The sequence below is a fragment of the Parasteatoda tepidariorum genome, chromosome 6 (assembly GCF_982258835.1).
Source record: "Parasteatoda tepidariorum strain Cologne lab strain chromosome 6, Ptep-v5.0, whole genome shotgun sequence".
Classification (NCBI taxonomy): domain Eukaryota; kingdom Metazoa; phylum Arthropoda; class Arachnida; order Araneae; family Theridiidae; genus Parasteatoda; species Parasteatoda tepidariorum.
Window position 1 is genome coordinate 88,202,189 of NC_141760.1, and position 21,186 is coordinate 88,223,374.

At 30.1% G+C, this 21,186-nt stretch overlaps 1 protein-coding gene across 3 annotated transcripts in view; it reads left to right on the top strand.

Annotated features, from left to right (window-relative positions):
* The first annotated feature begins 398 nt into the window (after positions 1-398).
* LOC107443022 (sodium/hydrogen exchanger 9B2) overlaps positions 399-21,186 on the top strand; it is a 56,393-nt gene continuing 35,605 nt past the window's right edge. Inside the window, exon 1 of one of the 3 annotated variants that reach the window (XM_087166156.1) lies at positions 399-480. Coding sequence is in view for 1 of the 3 variants with exons in the window: in XM_087166153.1 (XP_087022279.1) it covers positions 10,073-10,101 (29 nt within the window). In the remaining 2 variants the exon portion in view is untranslated. Of the gene's footprint in view, positions 581-9,549; positions 10,102-21,186 lie in introns of those variants that run through there. The other 2 variants (XM_087166155.1, XM_087166153.1) reach the window with 2 other exon arrangements.

The following is a 21,186-nucleotide window of genomic DNA, read 5'->3' on the forward strand; positions in this document are numbered from 1 at the left end:
GCACCTCGTTCAGGCTGGCCAATTGAATTCGATAAAGAACAATTAAACCAACTTTTGCACGAAAATTCACACTTTAAACTTCTGAAAATTTCAAAAAAAAGGCGGGAATTTTGCCAACCCAATATTGAATTATAATATAATTTTACGAATAGGTGGGAGGGGGCAGCTTTGAACTGGGGATAATTAAACTTTCTCTTCTATAATTTTATAACTATGACATCATTAAATTGCAATATTAAACAGTTATTTTCAAGGACTTGAATTTTATCAAAGAAATTAAATGAAATTGTGACCCATAACAAAAGCTGTGAAAGCTTGTTTTTATCAATTTCCGTCACAACTTCCGGGCACATGTTTAAAAAACTAAATTTTATTCGATGGCTTCTATTGTTTGTTCTTACTTTTATTTATGATTTAACTGTTGAATAAATAATAAAACTTTCAATGCTAAATTAGCTGGACTACAGATTTCTATAAATGGTATGGCTTATAAAGGTTTGAAAAGTATTTTAAAAAAAATTTTTTTTTTCAACAAGTAATTTTTTTTCCAGATAATCTAAAAACTATCTATTACTTCATGGTAAGCTGATTCCAAATACTATTATTTGTCTATTTAGTACTTTAAACATTGAATTACAAAAATATTTTTAATTCTATCATAAACTTATTAAGTTATCTTAAAATATTTAGGAATCAACTAAGAAATAGGTAGTTCTACTTATCTATCTAGTAGGTTCTGGTGGTTCAACCTATCTGGTAGTTCTACTTAACAATAGGTATTTCTACCCACCAGGTAGCAATCTAAATATTTTAAAGTTCTTAATTTATTTTATTAAATTTCATTATCATAAGCAATATTATTAATTATTCGAACATAGGGGTTAATGTTTAAAGGTACAGGTACGCGACATTGAAAATCACAAGTTCTTAAGTCTAATACTATACTTTCTTTAAAATTCTCTATTCATTTTTAATGCTTAAAAAAGGAAAATTTTATGCTTTTAAAATGACTTGACTAAAGAATTTTCATATAAAATTGTAAGATGGGATACAATACAGTTTTTGAAATGGAATACAACAAAATTTAAAAGATAAAACTCCTAAATTTTATTATTTTTTCTAATTGCAAGTTATTTTTATCATCATAATTCATTTTGCATTGACATTTTTAATACGTTACTAAATCAGCTATGAAGAATTTTTGTTATTGTTATCAATGCCACGTCTATAGTGATAAATATGCATTACTTAGTGGGCCGATTCGCCGTCAATCCTCCCATGAAATTCATTATGAGTGTTTCTTGTTTAGAAAATTATTTGCTATAATTTCCTTTGGTTAAGAATTTAAACAAAGATGTTATACTTACTGTCATCCATTATTTTTATAGTAATAATAATCTTTTTGTTCCATCAATTAATTTTGCGATGTATGTTCGATTAATTAGCGGATCGAAATTTTAACCGGCCCTATCCTTCTCCGCCTAATGGCAATATTTAGTATTTAGGAAGTTATTATTTTCAAGAAAGATATTTCCATCAGTAAAATTGTATCGTTGTATACATTGAATAAACCAGCTTTTAAAAGATTTAGTAACTATTATTTTATTTATTAATTATTATTTTATAGTAATTATTATTTATTTTTGTGATTAATATTTTTAACTATTTTTTAATTATGATTATAGTTTTTATAATTAGTTTTTTTTAACTATTATATTATTTTATTAAAAGTTTTTTTGTAATTATTATTTCATTTCCTTTTGTTAATAATTTTATTCAAAGATAATAGATACTATTATGTATTAGTTCTATTATAATATTTTTTCCTGTCTTATCAGTGATTGCTAGCTAATGGGCAAAAGCAACTTAAAAGCAATGGAATAACTTGCTCTCACAATAATGTTCATTTAAAAAACAAATATAGATTTTAAATAATTAAAATTATTTCAGACTGTAGCGTACTATTTTTTCAAACATAAAATGATTAAAAAAAAGTGATATTTCAAAAATGTGAAAAAAGAAAAGAAGTAGACTAAATACTAAAGAAATAGTCGAGAAAGCGCTTTATGATATCGGAATCAACAGTTGGAGAACTATAACAGCGGATAATTCTCGATGGACGAAAGTTTTAGAGATAGTCTTGAACTGCAACAGGCTGTAGAACTACAGAAGAAGAAGGAAATTATTTTATTTCCAACAGAAATGAATAGTATATAACTTATGGATATGATAATGAGTGTATGAATGAGTAATGCCAATGAATGTATGAAAAATTCATAAAAGATTTCTGGTCTATTCATCACAGTCGATGTATTAAGAATGGAAATTCCGTCCATTTATCTATCAGCTGACGTGCTCCCATTTTAACTAATGGCATATGTTCCTGATGCCAATAATAAATTACCGTTTTTTTTTTTCTAAATGGTGCAGGCAAAATTTTATCGAAAATCAAAACTTTGATCATTTTACTTGAACAAGCATATTAATAGACACAAAACTGAAAAAAGGAAATAATAAAATAGAATAAATTAATTATTAAGGAAAAAACAAAGGGTGCATCTTTTCTGTTTATCATCACCGAAAATCGTTAAAAAATACGAATCGATTAATTTATTATTTTATTCTGTGTGAGCTATAAGCTGGAATTTGTCTCGTTTTATTTTAAAAAGAAAACGATGTGGATTTGAGGTTTGCTCTAACGATGTAATGGAACTACTTGTGTAAATAAAAAGTGTTATTTTTTTCCTTTTATAAAATGAAGTCAGAAATTTTATTTTAACTACGTTAAAGTAGAGAACGACAGAATATTGAACTTTCTGATAGAGTCTCGCAACATTTGTGGTGAACAAGAGCGTGATATTAAGAATTTCAAATTTTATATGAAGTATAGATAATAAATAAATGGTATCAACTTTTAACAAAAATTCCCTTTCCAAAACATTTTTCACAAATTTTAGAAAATTTTATTTTATTTTATTGCATAAGTATAATATCAAACATATTTGAAACGAAAAACTGTAACTGTACTATATTGAAATTATTATTATTAATGGAAGAGAATACTTTCATAAATTATATTTCTATTTATGATGCAATTAATAAGACTCAATCAAAATTCATAAAGATTCAAAGAATAGGAAAGTAGCCAAATGGGATAAAAATCTGAAAACACATTTTTTATTGATAAGATTTCTTTGGGGAAATATTTATCTTGTTATCGAATCAGAAATTGTAAAACTTTTGGTGTAATAGAACAATAAAAAGCATTAGGATTAAATATTTTTTTTATCAATTGTCAGTGTAGCATATTATCAAGGAATGGTCGTAAAGATTAATAAAAGAATTTTTTTTAAGTCGGTATGCATTGTCCTATCTCTGTGTTATCATTCTAATGATATTAAAATGGTGCGAAGGCCCATTTTAAGCCTTTTTTTACCTGACACAAACAATATAAAGTGAAACATTACTGATAGCATCATTGCTCAAATTATGCTATATTATTTGTTCAATAAAAATAAAGAACGACGTAGATACTTTGAAATTGACATAAACTCCTTGAGCAGATTTTTTTTATACTTAGTAACATCTAAGTCAAACAATAATATTATTTGATTACTGATGTTCTTTTAGCTTTTATCATAATATATAATTGCAGTTATTCGGATACAAATTATAAAGCTTTCATCGTTATAATTTTTATTTTAACATAGATTTAATTTTATAGGATTTCAATAAAAACATGTACAAAATATTTAAAGCTGTTTTAAAGTAAATTTTACTTTTTACTTAGGAAAAAGTATGGTCAAATTAGCCGTGTTCCTGGCTCTATGGGAAAACCGAAAAACTCGATAATTTTTACCAAACGCTTTGATAATGCTTTTTATAAAAATTAACAATAAAATATGGTTTTATAATATGTGTTAAAATATGGTAATCGTGGTAAGATTTATTAAGTTTATCATGATACCCTAGAGCATGGCATAAAAAGCATTTATTCGGTTAAATTCACTTTTCAGTTTTGTATTTTTGACTAAATGTGTAGTAAAAAGAAGTATAATTTTGAAAATCAGAATTTCCGCTAAACCAATACCAGATTCAGTAAATATTACCAAATGAATAGTTTAAGTACTGTATATTTTGGTTTGATTAACCAAAATTTTTATTACCTTTTCTAACAGGAATGTCCTTACCATACCGTGCGATAATATTATCAGGACTCTTCAACCCGTGTGATTTTACTATACATTATATATTTTAATTCTTTCATTTATTTCATTTTTTTTTAATTTAACGTAAATCGATTCAAATTTCCAAGCAATTTTGAAATCTAATAATCTTAAGAAAGGTAGAAAAAAAAAACTAATTAATTATAATAAATGGTTGTGGTACGATCAACCTACCTCTTTTCCTTTCTTTATCGTTCTTTTCCCCGTTTTTAGTTGTATTTCTCCTACTTATTACGGAAATTTAAAATTAACAATTAAGAGACGTAGAGCAATATAAGTCACAGTTTCAAAATTAAAGGAGAGTGTTTTTCCCCAAAGCAAAATTTTTCCCTGTATAGTACTAGTACTATACTTAATGGAAATTCTGAACCTTTTCAAAGTACCGTTCTGGAGGAACGATGACTCAGAGTACAGAGTCTTCCCCAAATGAGGTGACTCTGACCCGAATTACAGTAACGGCCAAATCGAATTCTGATTCCGGCTCGACCCCAGTGCTGACGTAAAGTTATCCCAACGTAAACGAATCATGGTTTAACCGTCGGGCTAAACATGGAAGGTTTTCGGGGTATGTCCTCTCCACATAAAGCAGATGCAAGTTAGTTCTATCAAAAAGTTCTCCACGAAAGCTAATTCTACCCGATGCTTAATCCAGATGTTCCCTTGTCTTTTGGGTTAGGTTCATTGATAACCGTTAACCCGAAAATGGGTAGGTTGTTAAAGGCCGGTTATAAAATGAACAAGGAAACAATACTACGATTCTGAGAGAGTTTGTGTGCGTTCATTTTGTCATAAATATTGCGTTTTTCTTTGCAGTTTTGTGATATTTTTAAAAAGCTGCAAACAATAAAAATATTATTTTATTAAAAATTAATGTATAATAAGAAATAAAATTTGATTTTTTAATATTGAATTTATTTTTATTTTAAATAAATTATCCATTTTGTTTTTGCCCACAGAGGTTTCCGAATGTTTTTTTAAAAAAAATTTGTGACTATCCCCATCAAAAATTTATGATTACTCTTTCAAGATGAATAAAACATAAACACCAAATAGTTCTTTTGTAGTTTTGTAGTAAAAAGTATACAATAATGAATTATAGTCTCTAAAATTATATTTTTTTAGTCGGTATTAAATGACATCGTGATCTTTAAACTACTATCGTTGCCTTCAAATAATATAAAATTACATTATGAACCCTAAACATGCACTTTATTATTATAAATATGATTTCTAACAGAGCTTATCCATTTAACCATAAAGTTTTACTATTTTTAGTTTGAATCTATCAATACTTAAACAGTGATAAGAGATAGTAGTCGTGAGGTTTTTGCCGTCATAAAACTTTCTAAACACGTGCTATATTATGTAATTATTTGTCGTGAATATATTATTTGAAATTATTCCCTTTTATAGCACCATAGATTTATTCTCTCAATAAAGTGAAGACCTCAATAATAATTTTAAGTAGATAAAAAACATGTTTCAGCGAATTAGCGACTTAATAATCTATTTCAGGGAACATTTCTTATTTTCGATTGTTTTTTCAGGTGAATTTCATCTTCTTGCTTTTAAACAAGTAAATGAAATTTGTTTTAACTTTTTAAAACCGCAAATGCGGATTAGTTCCATCAAAAAGTTTCCCACAAAGGCTAGTTAATCCTAATGCTTGATACAGGAGTTCCTTAGTCTTCTGGGTTGCGTTCAAAAGTGCGAGACTGTGGAGTTGAATCCGAAAAGGAGTTAGTTATTAAAAGCTAGTTATAAAATAAAATAAAATAAAAAATACTATCTTGGAACAATACTACTATGTTGAAAGGGTTTGTACGCATTTATTAATAATAGTATTGCGTTTTTTTGTGCATTTTTTGACATTTTTAAAAAGTTTCAAATGATTACAAAAATATTTTTTTTAAAAATTCAGCACATAAGTGGAAATAAAACTTTGATTTTTTTCTCTGTTACCAATTCATTTTAATTTTAAATAAATAATCCATTTTCTTTTTTCGGTAGTATTTTTTGGATGTTTTTATAAAATTGACGGTTAGACCTATTCAGAAATTGTGGTTATTCATTTCAGATGAATAAAACATAAACACGAATGGTTCGTTTGTAGACGGAAAAGATAAACAATGAATCATAGTTTCTAAAGTAACGTTTTTAAATCAGTATTAAATAATATCGTGATCCTTAAAATATTTACTGTTAACTTTAAATAATACAACATTACAATTTGAACCTTGAAGAACTATTTTATTATTATAAATAAAATTTCTAGGAGACATTTTTCGATTTAATCATGAAATTTTTCTACTTTTGGAATAAATCTGTCAATACTTAAAAATTGATAAAGAGATGAAATGTTTTTAAACTGAATACATGATCAACCATTTGCTGGTATGAAGTTTTTGCAGTCTTAAAATTATCTTATCACATGCTGTATGATGTAATTATTTGTCGTGCCTGTGTTAATGTGGATTGTTTCTCCACAGATTTATTCTCTCAATGAAGCGAAGATCTCAATAATGATTTCAAATCGATAAAAGCACGTTTCATCGGGTTAACGACTTAATAATCTATTTCAGGGAACATTTCCTATCTTGGATTGTTTTTGCGGTGAATTTCATCTACTTGTTTTTAAAATAAAGATTAAAATCACGTGGAATTGTATATCGTGAAAGATATCTATCGATTTAAACATGCAGATTAAGATTCTCGTTTGCGGAAATGATGTTATTAAATAATATTTAGTTCCGATGGGAACATTCTGAGTTGTCTTGGTTTTTCCTACTTTCTTTTATTTTCGGTGGACACCAGACAATGTTTATTGGTAAATAGATGAAGATGTTAATTGAAGTAGCTTTGCCTATTTGGAATGATAAGCATAATATTAACTTTCGCAAAGCTAAGCGGGACCCATTTTCGCAAAGCTAAGCGGGGCCCTAGAAGAAAAGTAAGAAACGAACTCACTGCCTTTAAAATTTGCTTGGTTTCAACCAGGCTTGCTGGTATTGGCAAGTGGCATAAGTAACGCAATAACAATCCTACAATATAAAAAAGCTGAAAACTGGGTACGTTGAGGCTCTTTTATTTACGTCACACGAGAACTGCACCATGGACTATTGGTGACGATCTGGGAAACATCCTTGAGCATGATCCTGAGTCAACATGCATACGTCACATCCCGTTTTACATTCACACACCGTCCATCCATCAGTAGATCGTAATTTTGACTTGAACCAGGGCACGATGAATCTCCGATCCAGTACCCCCAGAGGTATTGATTTGGCTAAAAACAGAAAAAATTTATTATTTTGGTTATAATTAAAAACAATTGCAAAAATTCATTTATATTAAAAAACTAAACTTTATTCAAAATACTTATCGCATTTATGACTTTGCTTCTTCTAATTTATATGTTTTTAAGTAAAAATTGCATTTTTTGCCATCGGGTCTCAGCAGGACTATTGTAAGCAGTAGCACTGTAAAATGTTATTTGAAACACGAGTTCTGGGTGTTGTAAAAGTTTTCGATCACAATAAATCTTTTGCGATATGTTAATTTCAAAGCAACAATACCATTCTGGATAAATAAATAGATCTTCAAGAATTTCTAAAGACTGTGTTTGTATGCAAGGAGTACATTCAAGGATAACAATAAAATACTTTTCTGGGTAAGCATCGTCAGCTTGCAAATACCGCAAAGCCATGAGTCAATTTCTTCCGACAAGATGTGTTTATTAGCAAAGGCGATTAAGGGCACAACTTAATGAATTCACGATTTTTATGTATTGAATACAGTTGGTCACGGGCGATACCCTATCGGCAATATGACACTAAGGGACACAACTTATCGCCATGTGGGTTTCTCACTGTGCTAATAGTAAAGACCCTGTAGAACACCGAAGTCAGGAATCACCGATTGCTGTCAGAAAGTAAGTGAGCGTCCGCTTTGATCAGCCTGCTTAGGGACCGTGGATGCGCGGTAAAGGTCCTTGCTAAATTATTCTACGATAAAATACTCGACTTCGCGCACAAGTTATTGAACTACTTAAGCGGAGGAGCCTGCCTCTCTTCAGTGGAACAAAATTGAGATGACATGTATCATCCTTAGAGATGTTTCCCAAACCGACAATATCCCATGGTGCAGCTCTAGTGCGACGTAAGTAAAGTATCTACCAACCCTTTTCTAATTTATCTTTATTATATAGTTAAACTTGAAAAGGGCTTTTAAGTCATAACTTGTAAAGAAATCACAAGCCTGCAAGTGAATATGTAGTAATAAATAAAAATTTATAAATATTTGCTCTAGCGAACAAAGGCACTGAAAAGTCTTGTCAGTTTCATGAATGAAGAAGAAAGAAACGGCAATATTTATTTATTTATTGTTATCTGTATACACGTGCAGGTTGTGAAAAAAGAATGGCTTTTATAAGCCCTGGTTAGGTTGAAGAACACAAAGCACATGTTAGAGAAGGCCATCATAAAGGTACATCTAGGGTAAAAGTGGAATTCGAACCCGCTACATCTACTCTTTACAGCATTTGGCAGAAGAGTGAAACCCTTTGGATACAGAGGCTCCTTTTACTGAGCCCGTATATGTATGTAAAAGATATAAATAAAGAACTTTTTATTTACTTCACACTAGAGCTGTACTCCATTGGCTATTGGAGATGGTCTGGGAAACATCCCTGAGGATGTTCCTGTGACAACAGGCATTCGTTACAACCCGTTTTACGGTAGGGGCACATTCACACACCATCAATCCATTTCGCAGATCGTAATTTTGACCTGAACCAAAGCACGATCAATCTCCGATCCAGTAATCAAATAGGTATTGATTTGTTTTGAGAACTTGGAGGATTTTGTGACTGAAAGATTCAACATGCACCAGTCACCATTTTACACACAGGGAGTCTTCTGCCTGCGGGGTTCGAACTCACGACCTCTCGGATATTGGCCCAACGCCCTACCAACCAGGCTATCCCTGAAATAAATAAATAAAGAAAACTCCAATCCGTAGCTGTAGCTCATTTACGTCGCACTAGAGCTGCATAATGGGCTATTGGCGACGGTCTGGGAAACATCCCTGAGGATGATTCGAAGACAATTTTGATCCTCTGCAGAGGGGATGGCACCCCCGCTTCGGTAGCCCGACAACCTGCACGCGAAGTCTAGCACTTTACGGTAGAATAGTTTAACGAGGACCAATACCGCACACCCTCGGTCCCTAAGCAGAATAATCCAAGTGGTCATCCACCTGCACACTGACCGCAGCCAGTGATGCCTTGACTTCGGTGATCTGCTGCGAACCGTGCCTTAACGATCAGTCCACTGCGGGACGAAAACTCCAATCCATTCCAATAACAATGTTATATATAAAAAAGAAAGAAGCGCAATTTGTTCTTAGTTTTATTCATAACTGTATAAATTCTTAACGAGTAATTAACTTAAGTTTTTCATCAATATAACAAAAAGGAATGAGCTAGCTTTTTCTTCAATGGAACATACCTTAAAATAAAATTATCTTAAATATAAACACTCAATTAAAATCTAATTAGACATGGACGCTGAGCTAAATGACGTCCAATACGTCCTTGATTTATTATTCTAAACAGCGTTCAAAGCAGAAAGAAAAAAAGAACATCTGTCGAATCAAAGGTTATGCTACAGTATCAATGATGAGATAGTTAGAGCTTGTAGTTCGAAAAAAGATAAACCTTAAATGATTCATCTGTTTCTTTGAAAATTATTTTGTTTATAGTGTTTGACAGTTCAGTAGCTGCGTGCATTAAATCACATTTGATTTTTCACCTGGTGGATTATTTAAGTACCGGCTTAAATACAGCAATGCCTTCAACGACGACTCCATTAATAAAGTATGTCTGACAATATTCATTTACTTTCAAATTAACTGGATTTTGTAAATATCTAATGCTATATATTATTAAAATATGGTTTGTTTTTAGTTTCATTGTTTTAAGTTTGGAAGAATTAAGTAATTCAAAGAAATAAACATAAAAGTATTTTGGTTTAAACTGCCAATTTTATGAAAGAAAAATCAAATTCAATCTTTAAGTTATAGTTTTGACTTAATACTTGTAAATCTCTAAGTAAATTTATTTCACTATCTTTTTCCTTTACATTACATCTTTTCCAGTGATAGTATATAAAGCAATTAAACTTCATTCTTTAAATTTTACTTTTGATCTAAATTGTTTCGTAGCTATAATTTTAAAGCAGTTAAAATTTATTCTTTAAATTAAAGTTTTGAATTACATAATAACATAATTTTAAAGTAGCCTATAAATTTTTACGTTATTGGCTCCTTAAATTATAATTTGTTAATATTTCAAAATAACTATATTATTTCAACGGCATTGTTTTGCATTTCAAAAATAATCATTTTTAAGAAATCATTTTCATAGTTGAATTTAACTAACCGATCAGAATATATCAGAATATTTTATATCCAATCGGAATTTTTATGATAATGTCTATACTATTGATGATTAATTAGATCTTCGATAAAGAACAATTCAATTGAAAATAACTTGCAATAAAACAAAAGCTTTCTACTGTTAAATTAAAAGTTATTATTTCAATTTAATTTTTAAGTTTCATGCGTTTGTAACATGCGTTTTTAGCTCTAAATTGTTCACTGGTATATTTTTTAACTTGTAATTTGTTCTCCTGTAATATAGTTAACACAATAATTGTTTTTATTCAATATATTAATCTAAACCACTATCAACAGCATTTAAAGAACAATGAAAGCTATTACATGTTAAATTAAAGAAAACAAACAAAAACAAACAAAAAAAAACTAAACAAAATAACCTATATATCTTATTAATAATTTTGTCCTGTTTTGTTAATATATTAAAATATATCATTAAAAGTTGTAAACGTGATTTGTATCACAATACTCACTAGATATATTTAGTAAATTTTCTTAAATGTATACTGAGCATTCTTTGGTTAGAAATGAATGCTTTAATAGATTTATTTAAAAAAAACTTGTTATGTTTCAAAATTAATTATTTTTATGCTAATGTAAAGGTAACGCAATCAAATTTCAATTACCACTAGTTCCTCAGCACTTTTTTATTTTCTTATAAATCTATGTAGTAGTAGAAAGTCTTAAGAATTATTCATAATTCTTCGATTGTAAACATGTTCAAATCTAAATTTCTTCCATAAAAAAAATTTAAATTACAATAGTACTAAAAAATACTGTAATCTAAGTATCACATAACTTTCCTATTGTCTTTATCAGCTTTTATAGTTTATTTTTCAAATACGTGAAAATCAAAGTAAGTCAGAAACTGTTTTTAGATTTGATTGTATTCTCTTGAAATGTAATCTTTCTCAAAAAATTCAAAACACTTTTCTAGCTTTTATAACAAACAAAAAAAATAAATCAGTTGAGTTTGCAATTACTTGTATTTTTATTTTTCAGAGAGCTTAAGTAATAACTCTGTTATTGTTATTCATGTCGTATAATTTTTTTTAAATAATTTAATAATATAATAAAATCTGTTCACAAACGAGACCGCAATTTGCACATAAATGAAAGTAAATGTACAAATTAATAAATATTGAAAATAAATTAAACCCATTGGTGTTTGAAATTTTCACAGAAAAATATTGTGGAAACTTAATAAGATTCAATAAAATGAAATATTTGATTATGAAATTAAAATAATGATTTTAGAAACTATGTTTTCAAGTGGAATAAGGAGCAGAAAATAATTCTATTTTGTAACACCCAAAACGAAAAACATAGTGTAACTTTCGAAGGGGGGTCTGTTTTAGAAAGAAGTTTTGTTATGCTTTCGTTCTAAGTTATTAGTTTTAGACGTGACAAAAGGCTAGTGAAATTTTTCTAGTTCACTAGAAAAATTTCACTAGTCTTTTTTAAATATTTGTTTTAGTAAATTCCCTTTTTTTAAAAATTTGTGTCTGTTAGTTTACCATGAAAAATTATTAACATGTCATTAAGTGGCAAAATGAAACTAAATTTTGCTCGTAATATTTAAAAAAATAATAATTGTAACTCATAGTATTTTTTTTATCAAACTCAAAGCGACATTTCAGCTATTTGTAAGCTTTTCTAAGCTACAGTAAAGCTATTTTTTTTTCTCTGTGTGGTAAATTATTTTTTTTAAAGAACCAATTGCAAATGCATGCATCAACAAATAACTTATCTACTTAAAAAGGTAACTAATCTGCTGTGAAACGTGTATTTATTGTAAAACTTTATTTGACCTGGTAACAGAAAATATTATTCAGAGTTCTAAAGAAAAGGGATAAACTTATTTTGTCTTTTTTATTACCCCTATTTTTTAACTTGTTAAAATAAACTTTACAGTAAAAAACTTTATTCCAGTAAGTTATCTAGCATTGCCTAAAATACAAATTAATGTTACTTATTTGAGTTTCATATTTTTTTACATTTAATTAGATTTTTGGGATTAAGTAGAGGCAGAAAGTTGTTTTCACTTAGAGTAATGTTTTTTTTTTCACTTTGAGTAAAGCTGTTCCAACTTAAGAGTAAGTTTCTCCAAAGATGAATTTTTAACACCATGCAACTTTTGAGGCATTCATCATTAAACGTACTTCTTAATTTGTCTATAATATTGGTCATAAGGGAAAATAATTGTTCAAAGTGATAAGTAAGTTCATAAATTGACAAGATTTAATTTGATCATTATTATCAGAATGACAGTTTCACCTTGCAAAAATCATTATCGAGTGCAATGCCGGATTTACGTATAAGCTATAAGCTGTAGCTTGGGGCCCCGAGATGACAAAGGCCCCCAAATCCTACTCCCCCCCTCTTTTTTTAAAAGTTTTATTCGGAACTGAGGCCCTCTGAAGCCCAAAATGCATTTTTTTTCTTTTTTTACTTTGTCGGACGCTTGTCGGAAAGCAAATTTCATTTCGGTTAAAATCCTCAATATTATATTTTTAAACTCCTCGAAAAATGTAGTAAAAAAGGTATATTAATTAACTGTCGTAAACAAATTAATATTAAGTAAGAACGAAAGAAAAATGATATTGAAATATGTTGAATCGCTTCTGAGACAGGCGGGATGAAAGACATCGAAACCTATTTGATTGAATAGTAAAACTAGAGGATGTTTCTAAAATTCTGAAATCTATCAGGCTTTAATTTTTTTTCTGTCACAAAATTTATCAGTAGTTAAAAATAATAAATTCGTTACATTTCAATATTGGTTCTGTTTCTTCATTGATTAAATATTAAACATATTTGTCTTTTAAAACATTTCATTCCATAATAAAATAATTATTCTACAATTGTAATTATCTAAAGCTAATTGTTTGTGTTACATTGATATGTTGAATGCTCGTTTTGGCTAGATGCCCAAAACCAGTATCATATTTATTCTCTCTGACATATAATAGACCCTTTAATCAGGGGTCTGTTTAGAAGAAATTCGAGTCCGTTAACGGACCCTTCACAAAATATCTTTTCATAAAAACGGACCCTTCACAAAATAATTTATCTTTTAATCGGACCCTTTACAAATTTGTTTATCTTCATTATTGTTTTGTTAATCGAATAAACCCTTCCCAGGAAGGGGAGGAGAAAGACAGATGTAAATGAACTAAATTTTGTCTTCGGCAGACGCTTCTTACTTTATTCGTCCGAAATAAATATTCTGCGTTCAGCAGTATAGGCTAAATACCAATTATTTATATGTTGAATCGCTAATTTAGTCGCTGCAATTGCTGTTTATTTTTTAAAATTTAATTTCTTTAACTATAATTTTACAGTGTTGAGCATAATCTTGTATGTCTTTACAATTTAAAAACTCCTTGAAAAAGTTTTTTTGCAATAACGTACCCTATTTGCCCAAATTCACAAAAGCGGACCCTGGTTGAAAGAATGTGACTTGACGTTTATTTCATATTCGCAAATTACGAGCAATTTTTTCACAATTTTACAAAAACGGACCTTTTACAAAATGTCTGGACAGACCCCTGCTTTAATACATCCTTAAAAATATAAGCCAAAAATTTACATAAATAATGAAAATTTTTATTCCTGCACTAAAATTTAACAAATGTACTTAAACAATTAAAAAGAAAGCAAAAATAATGAAGAAATATTTTTTATATAAGCATCAATTAAATAATATCAGCTTACGAAATGTTCTTTTTATTATTTTTATTTTTGCAAACTGTATTAATATAACGGCCCTCACCTGCTCCAGAGTGTAGGGACTGCTGGATTAGGTTCAAAATGACAAGACCACGGTGTTGAATATTAGTATTCGTAAACTTGAAATTGGGTCGGCTGTGCAATGACTGTTATAAAATAAATTAATAAATTTAGCCGGGATAGTCTGGTTGATAGGGCGTTGGACTCGTGTTAGTGAGAATGGGATTTTGAATCCAGAAAACAGAAGATTACCCATGTGTAAAATGGTTACTGAAGCAAGTTAAATCTGTCGGGGTCACAAAGTCCTCCAAGTTCTCATAATAGATAAATACTTCTGGGTACTGATCCAGCAGTTCCCTTGTCTTATGGATTGGGTTCAAAATTACAAGGCTACGGTAGTCGTAAACTCAAAATTGAGTCGGTTGTTTAACGGCGGTTATTAAAAAAATAAAACTAATAATCAAATTGTATTTTCCTGTATTATTTCTAACTCTTTGCATATATTCTTCATAGATTCAAAATGTCTTACTTCCAAGATTTTGAGCAGCAAAGCAAAATATAACGTAAAGAAAAAACAAATGAAAAAAAATCGCAAAAACCTTAAAAAATTGTAAAATAAAATATATTCAAAATGAATTTTAAAAAAAAAACTCTGTTAAATATATAGGGGCCCTTCCAGCACGCCAAATTTTTACTCTGTGCTCAAATTGTGTTTCTGTTGTAACTTTTTTACCTCGTTCAAAAAATATGTGCAATAAAAGAAAGGTTCTACATTATAGTCTCATCACAATTAATATATTTAACAATCAAGTAATATTAACAAATTCTTTAATAATATTATGTTAACACTCAACAATAAAAAATAATGACAGTTTACTTTAGGTGTGCAGAAAGGGAATTGAACTTATAAGGGCCCCATCATTTTCAGTAGCTTAGGGCCCCACCGAACTTAAATCCGGCCCTGATCGAGTGTCGGCATGTATACTATCAGACATGCATTTTATTTTATAACTGGTGTTGAACAACCGACCCAATTCTTAGTTTGCTGCTATCAATATTCATCTCTGTAGCCTTGTAATTTTGAAGCACAATCCTGAAGACATTGGAACTCCCGTATCAAATATTGGGACAAATTAACGTTCGTGGAGGATTTTTTTTTTGATGCAATTAACCGGAATTCGCTTTAAGTCAACACTTTGGTCGGTGCGACCCGGGTGCAGAATTCGCATCGACCAGCCATCGCTGGGATTCGAACCCGTGTCCCCTCATTGGTAGGGGAGCGCTCTATCCCCTGAGTCACTACAGCTGACGACCCCAGCTCTAGCTAGTCTTAAAGTGGTTGGAATTTCTAATGATAATACATGGCCGGGATAACCTGGTTGGTAGGGCACTGGGCCCGTGTCCAAGAGGTCGTGGGTTCGATCCCCGCCGGCCGAAGATTTCCCGTGTTGTAAATGGTGACTCATGCATGTTAAATTTGTCGAGTCACTAAGTCATCCATGTTCCTATAACAAATCATACCTCTGGGGGTACTGATCCAGGAGTTTCCTTGTCTTCTGGATTGGTTCAAAACTACAAGGCTACGGAGTTGAACATTATAAATCGTAAACCCAAAATTGGGTCGGCTGTTCAATGACGGTTATATAATATAAAATGAAATAAAATGATAATACGTTCGATTAGGTTTCATAAGAAGACGTTTGCCAGCACGGTCAGAAAACTATTAAAACTTGTGTTGTCATTCACCTTAAAACCCCTATTAAAATTTTGAGTGCTCTTGTTTGTCGAAAAGTGAATAACAAAAGTTATTTGGGCTGTTAAATTTTTTTTACGGATGATAATATGGATCAAATAAAATATTGATATCTATTGAGAAATTCATGATCTATATTGATCAAATAGAAAATATCTACTAGCCCTTATAATTGGAAATTTCGCATATTTAACATAAAAAGGCGACACCCTTAAGTTAACGAGATTTTCTTTCTTTTTTTGACATTTCCTTTTCCGTAACCTAAAATAAAACCTTACATTTAAGAAAGTTTATTAACCGGTTATCTAAACTAGTGAAAACTGGAAGAAACCGACTTCTAGCTTGACGAATTATTCAGTTCCACCATACGGAGAATATCCTTGACAAAACGAATCTATTAATAACAACCTTCCAGTTATTGTCGTTCAACTTTTCACCTCTTTAATTCTTTTAACTTCACTCCGTTTTTTTTATTTTTTTTTTGTTACATGAATATTTCTTTTTGATCTGTTTGCAAGTTAAATATTTTTTTTTTTTTTTTGTTCTTCATTCTCTCTCTCTCTCTCTTCTAACTCTCTCTCTCTTCTAACTCTCTCACACTAATATAATGTAATGAAATAGTGAAATTAATTATAGATAAGTTGGCTTGTTAGCATTGTTTTTAGTTTCTTATTTTCGATATATTCTACTTTTTTCTATACTTTCTTTACTGCTTACTTAAAATTGTTACTTAATACATAAGCAATAATATTAAAAAAGCAATTCGGTATGACGTTATTTGTAGTTACAAGAACAGTTTTAAAAATTAAAAAATACTAAAAATTTGAAAGTTTAGTATGCAAGAAGGATATTTAAACTGCATCTTCAAAGAAAATTCATTTATGGACATATTCTTAAAAAATATGTTATTAATACGTTTATAAAATGTGTTTGTTATAAATGCCAGAAGAAGCAAACCCGATCAAAATAAAAGTCAGATTTGGTTTATTTTCGTGCACCGTTGTACACATTAAAAAGATCTTAATTAAAACTAACTTAATTACACTGTAATTTCTTGCATTAGTTAAAGTTTTTGAGTTACCGATAATTATCATTATGCTTCGGGAATTGTTCTAAAAGTTAACGTTTTAGAGTAATCTTAAGCTATTGATACTCCATTTACGAATTAAAAATCATGTTTACTTTATGTCTGTTTAATACAAAGTCGATCGGATGAAAGGTTGCGCTCATGGAAAGAAAAAACAAATAGTTTGATATATTGTTGTATCATGTTTCCCTTTACCTTCAATAAGAATACACTATTGTTTCTATTTTCAATAGCGGAATAAGGTATTTTTTAAAAGAGAAGAAATCCTAAGGTTAGAAGGATTTGTAATATTGTAAAGACGTTTTTTGTGCTTTCTGAGAGATTTTTTGTGTTGAGCGGTAGCGAACAGGAAGCTTAGCCATCTAGTACTTGATATAACTCAATCGTTCTATTGGTTAAAAGTTATTTCTTCTAGTTCTAATAAAATCTATTGTATTTTATAATACAAGAATAGCTGTGTAAATTTAGAAGCTGACTAGTTAGAGCCCTCTCAAAATGTGTTACTCAGCCCACCCAGAAGTCTAGCAATAGTTCTGTCTGGACACAGATGTTACGTGAATTACTGGAAACACTTCAGGATGCAAATCTTGGTCTGTCATTTATCTGATATTTGGTATAAAAGACATCAAGTCGAAAAGCAATATTTTTATGTCTGAAAATTCTTTTAAACACAATATTAATTAAAAAGAAGAATATTTTTTCCCCGAATGGCAGGCACTGAACTTTATTCGTTTCGCCTTAGAAGATGCCAGAGTTGTTACTCATTTCGCGTTACCCAGTGGGCACCTGTGAAGCAAAGTCACGGAGGGGTGTAACATTGCCCATGCCACACTGCCACAAACCCGTTCATAGGGTGAACCACATTTACTCATCACACACAAGAGAGGGAAACATCCATGCCCAGAGCGGAGTTCGAACCCGCGGCCATTGACTTCGCAGTCAGGAGCACCTGACCGACAAAAAAAAGAGAAAAAAGAAAGAAAAAAAGAAATATATTTTAAAAGAATATATTCCTTTTAGAACTCTTGCTTTTTTTCTTAGAAAATAAAAATAATTAAAGAAAAAATGAAGGGAAAGGAGTACGAAAAAAGATTGCTTTTGAACGCAAACGCATAAAAGAAGACGAAAGAAAAGTCAATATTCAATTTTTTACAGTTTTTCTTATTGATATTCTGTCCTATAATACTTCTAAATAACAGCACACGCGTGAGAAAATTTTGAGCAGCTGAAAAGATAGAAAACTACTACTTTATTGCTTGGTTACAAATATAATTTTTCTTTATTGGATGCAACTGACTTTGATGTCGTCATCATCCGTAATTTTGTAGATAGAATTACACGTACCATTTTATGTTTGCTTTCTCCTGCTTTCAACTAATAATTATCCATTTTCAACCTGAAAATGTCAGTTAATCAAATAAAGCTGGTATAAACCATTCTCTAATGCATGATAATACTACTTTACAATTTCTCCAATCACCAAGAACCGTAATTACTTTTTAGTCACCATTGTTTTTTTCCCTTAAAATTCAGCATTTTGCACGAAATAAAGAACATTCGGTTAATGAAATGCATAATTATTGTAATGTTAAGTAACAACATTGTCAATATGTGAATCACTATAAAATGAATGATTACTTGGGCTTGGAATGTGACAAAAGAAGAAATAAATTGGAAGTAATTTTACTTATTAATTATATACAATGATAAACTTACATCATTATAATAGTTCAAATTGGAAACTGCTTTTTTTCTCCTTTAATTTCACTTTTTTATGTTTTTCAAAAATTCAATTTTAATGTAAGATTTATATCTAGCAATACTGACTCTCTTTCTCTCTCTCTATTCTTTTTCTTTTTTTTTATTAACTTCTGCAAAATACCCTCTTCTTAGAAAGCGGTAAAACGTTGCATTACCCCTCACGTCAGGTTTTGCGGGAAAAACTTAAATATTATCTATACAGAATATGTATTGTTTCTTGATGTAATTTTTAAGTTTAAAATTATGTAACTAATAGTTAAGAAGTAATAATTTTTATACACAAAAAGCACGATGTTTGACTACCTATTTACCCATCTGACATTGCTATATCTAGACAAGTATGGTTTTCAATGGATATTTCAATAGCACTTAGTTCACAAATTGGGATGGTTTTCATGCATAAAAAGTACTATTTTTTGACTTATTTACACTTTTTGCTTTGATATCTAGTGGCTACCAAAAGAAGTGATACATTATTTGTGTATTTTTTAAGCCGAATCGAATGATAAATAAATGAATAGAAATCGAACGAAAAGGATAGTGGTTTAAAAAAAGTGTAAATAAGTATGTCAAAAATAGTGCATTTTACGTATACCTTTGCAACTTTCGAACTAAATTCTTTCTATTGGCGTAAATTACAATTATCGAGAAAATATCCAAGTAGCTAAATATTAAAAATGAGTACTTCTGTGACCAGTTCCTTAGTCTCGCCTACAATTTAAAAATTGATCATAAAAAGAGGAAATTTTCGCAAACTCGTTTGAAGTCGTAACAAAACATCAGTTTTATCACCAATTCAAGATAATAATCATGCAACTAAGATAGAATTTATATATCTATAATTCATAGCGTATTAATAATAAAATAAATTTATGAGTGAAAAATATTGCCTACTGTTTTAATGATGTTCATTTAATTGAGTAAAATCTTTAAAGCTTTCTTTGAGTTGAATTTATATTTACTCATTTTAACAGTACCTTTTCAGTCTCAAATGTCTTACTTTTTTGAGATTTCATTGTTGTCTGTCGTTTTCTTGAGAAAGAAACAATTAAGTCAAGCGATTTGAAGAAGGACATTTCCATAATGTTAAATGTGACGTCAGAAGGGAAATGCGAAGGTGAAACGCGGAAAGGAATAATAGAAGATAGGAATTTTCTTTTCCAATGGGGATTTTTTTTTCAATAGGGATTTTTTTTCCAATAGGGATTTTTTTCCAATGTGCCTTTCAATTCCAAATTCTCTCCTAATGTGTGAGACAGGTGAGAATAAATAAAGGATATTGTTAGTCTACAGTAAGAACTCCCCCACCCATTCGTCTGGACCCGTAGTGTTGACTATGGTAACGAGGTATAACTATTTCAAGTAGGGGTCTCGGGTCACTGTTTAGGACAGGTGTCGGTGAGAGAAAGGGAATCTTTTTATTCGGTCTAGTGTGCTAGTCCTAAACCCTAGAGTGAAGAGAAGCTACCCTCTCCTATTCTTGATTTCACAGCAGACTTTGTGGCGGGGGGAGTTCCTACTGTAGACAAACTGTACATGCCTGCTTTTTTTCCCCGAACCAAATATTTTTTAGTTACATAATTTATTTTCGATTTCAGAAAATAAGGATCAAAAATAAAAAAATTTCTTTTTCAATATCAGAATGCATTCAAAAGCATTTCCGATATAGCCTAAAACAAAAAGGCTTTATGGATATCGAAGACATTAAGGACTTCAGAATTGAAGAGCATAGCAAACAAGGACTTTAAAAGTTGTTTTGAAAGCTTACACATCAAAATACAGAAGTACATTACAACAGGCGGAGTTAACTCTGAAACGTATAAAATGGGTAAAAAACCGACAAAGCATTCGGTGCAAATTTATGCTACAAAAATTTGGGTTTCAAATTATGCACTGCTTTGTAAGGTTCTGCTGCTATCCGAAGAAAAGGAAATATCTCCAATTTTCCTATTTTCGGTTTCAACTTTTATTAGGTTCGTAATATTCATTCTAAATGCATGTTTTTTTATTTATTTTATAACCGTCGTTGAACAGTCGACCCAATTTTATGGGTTTACGACTTCTAATGTCCAACTCCGTAGCCTTGTAATTTCTAACGCAATCCAGAAGACAAGGGAACTCCTGGGTCGAGTATAGGAAGAAATTTGTCTTCGTGGAGGACTTTTTGATGG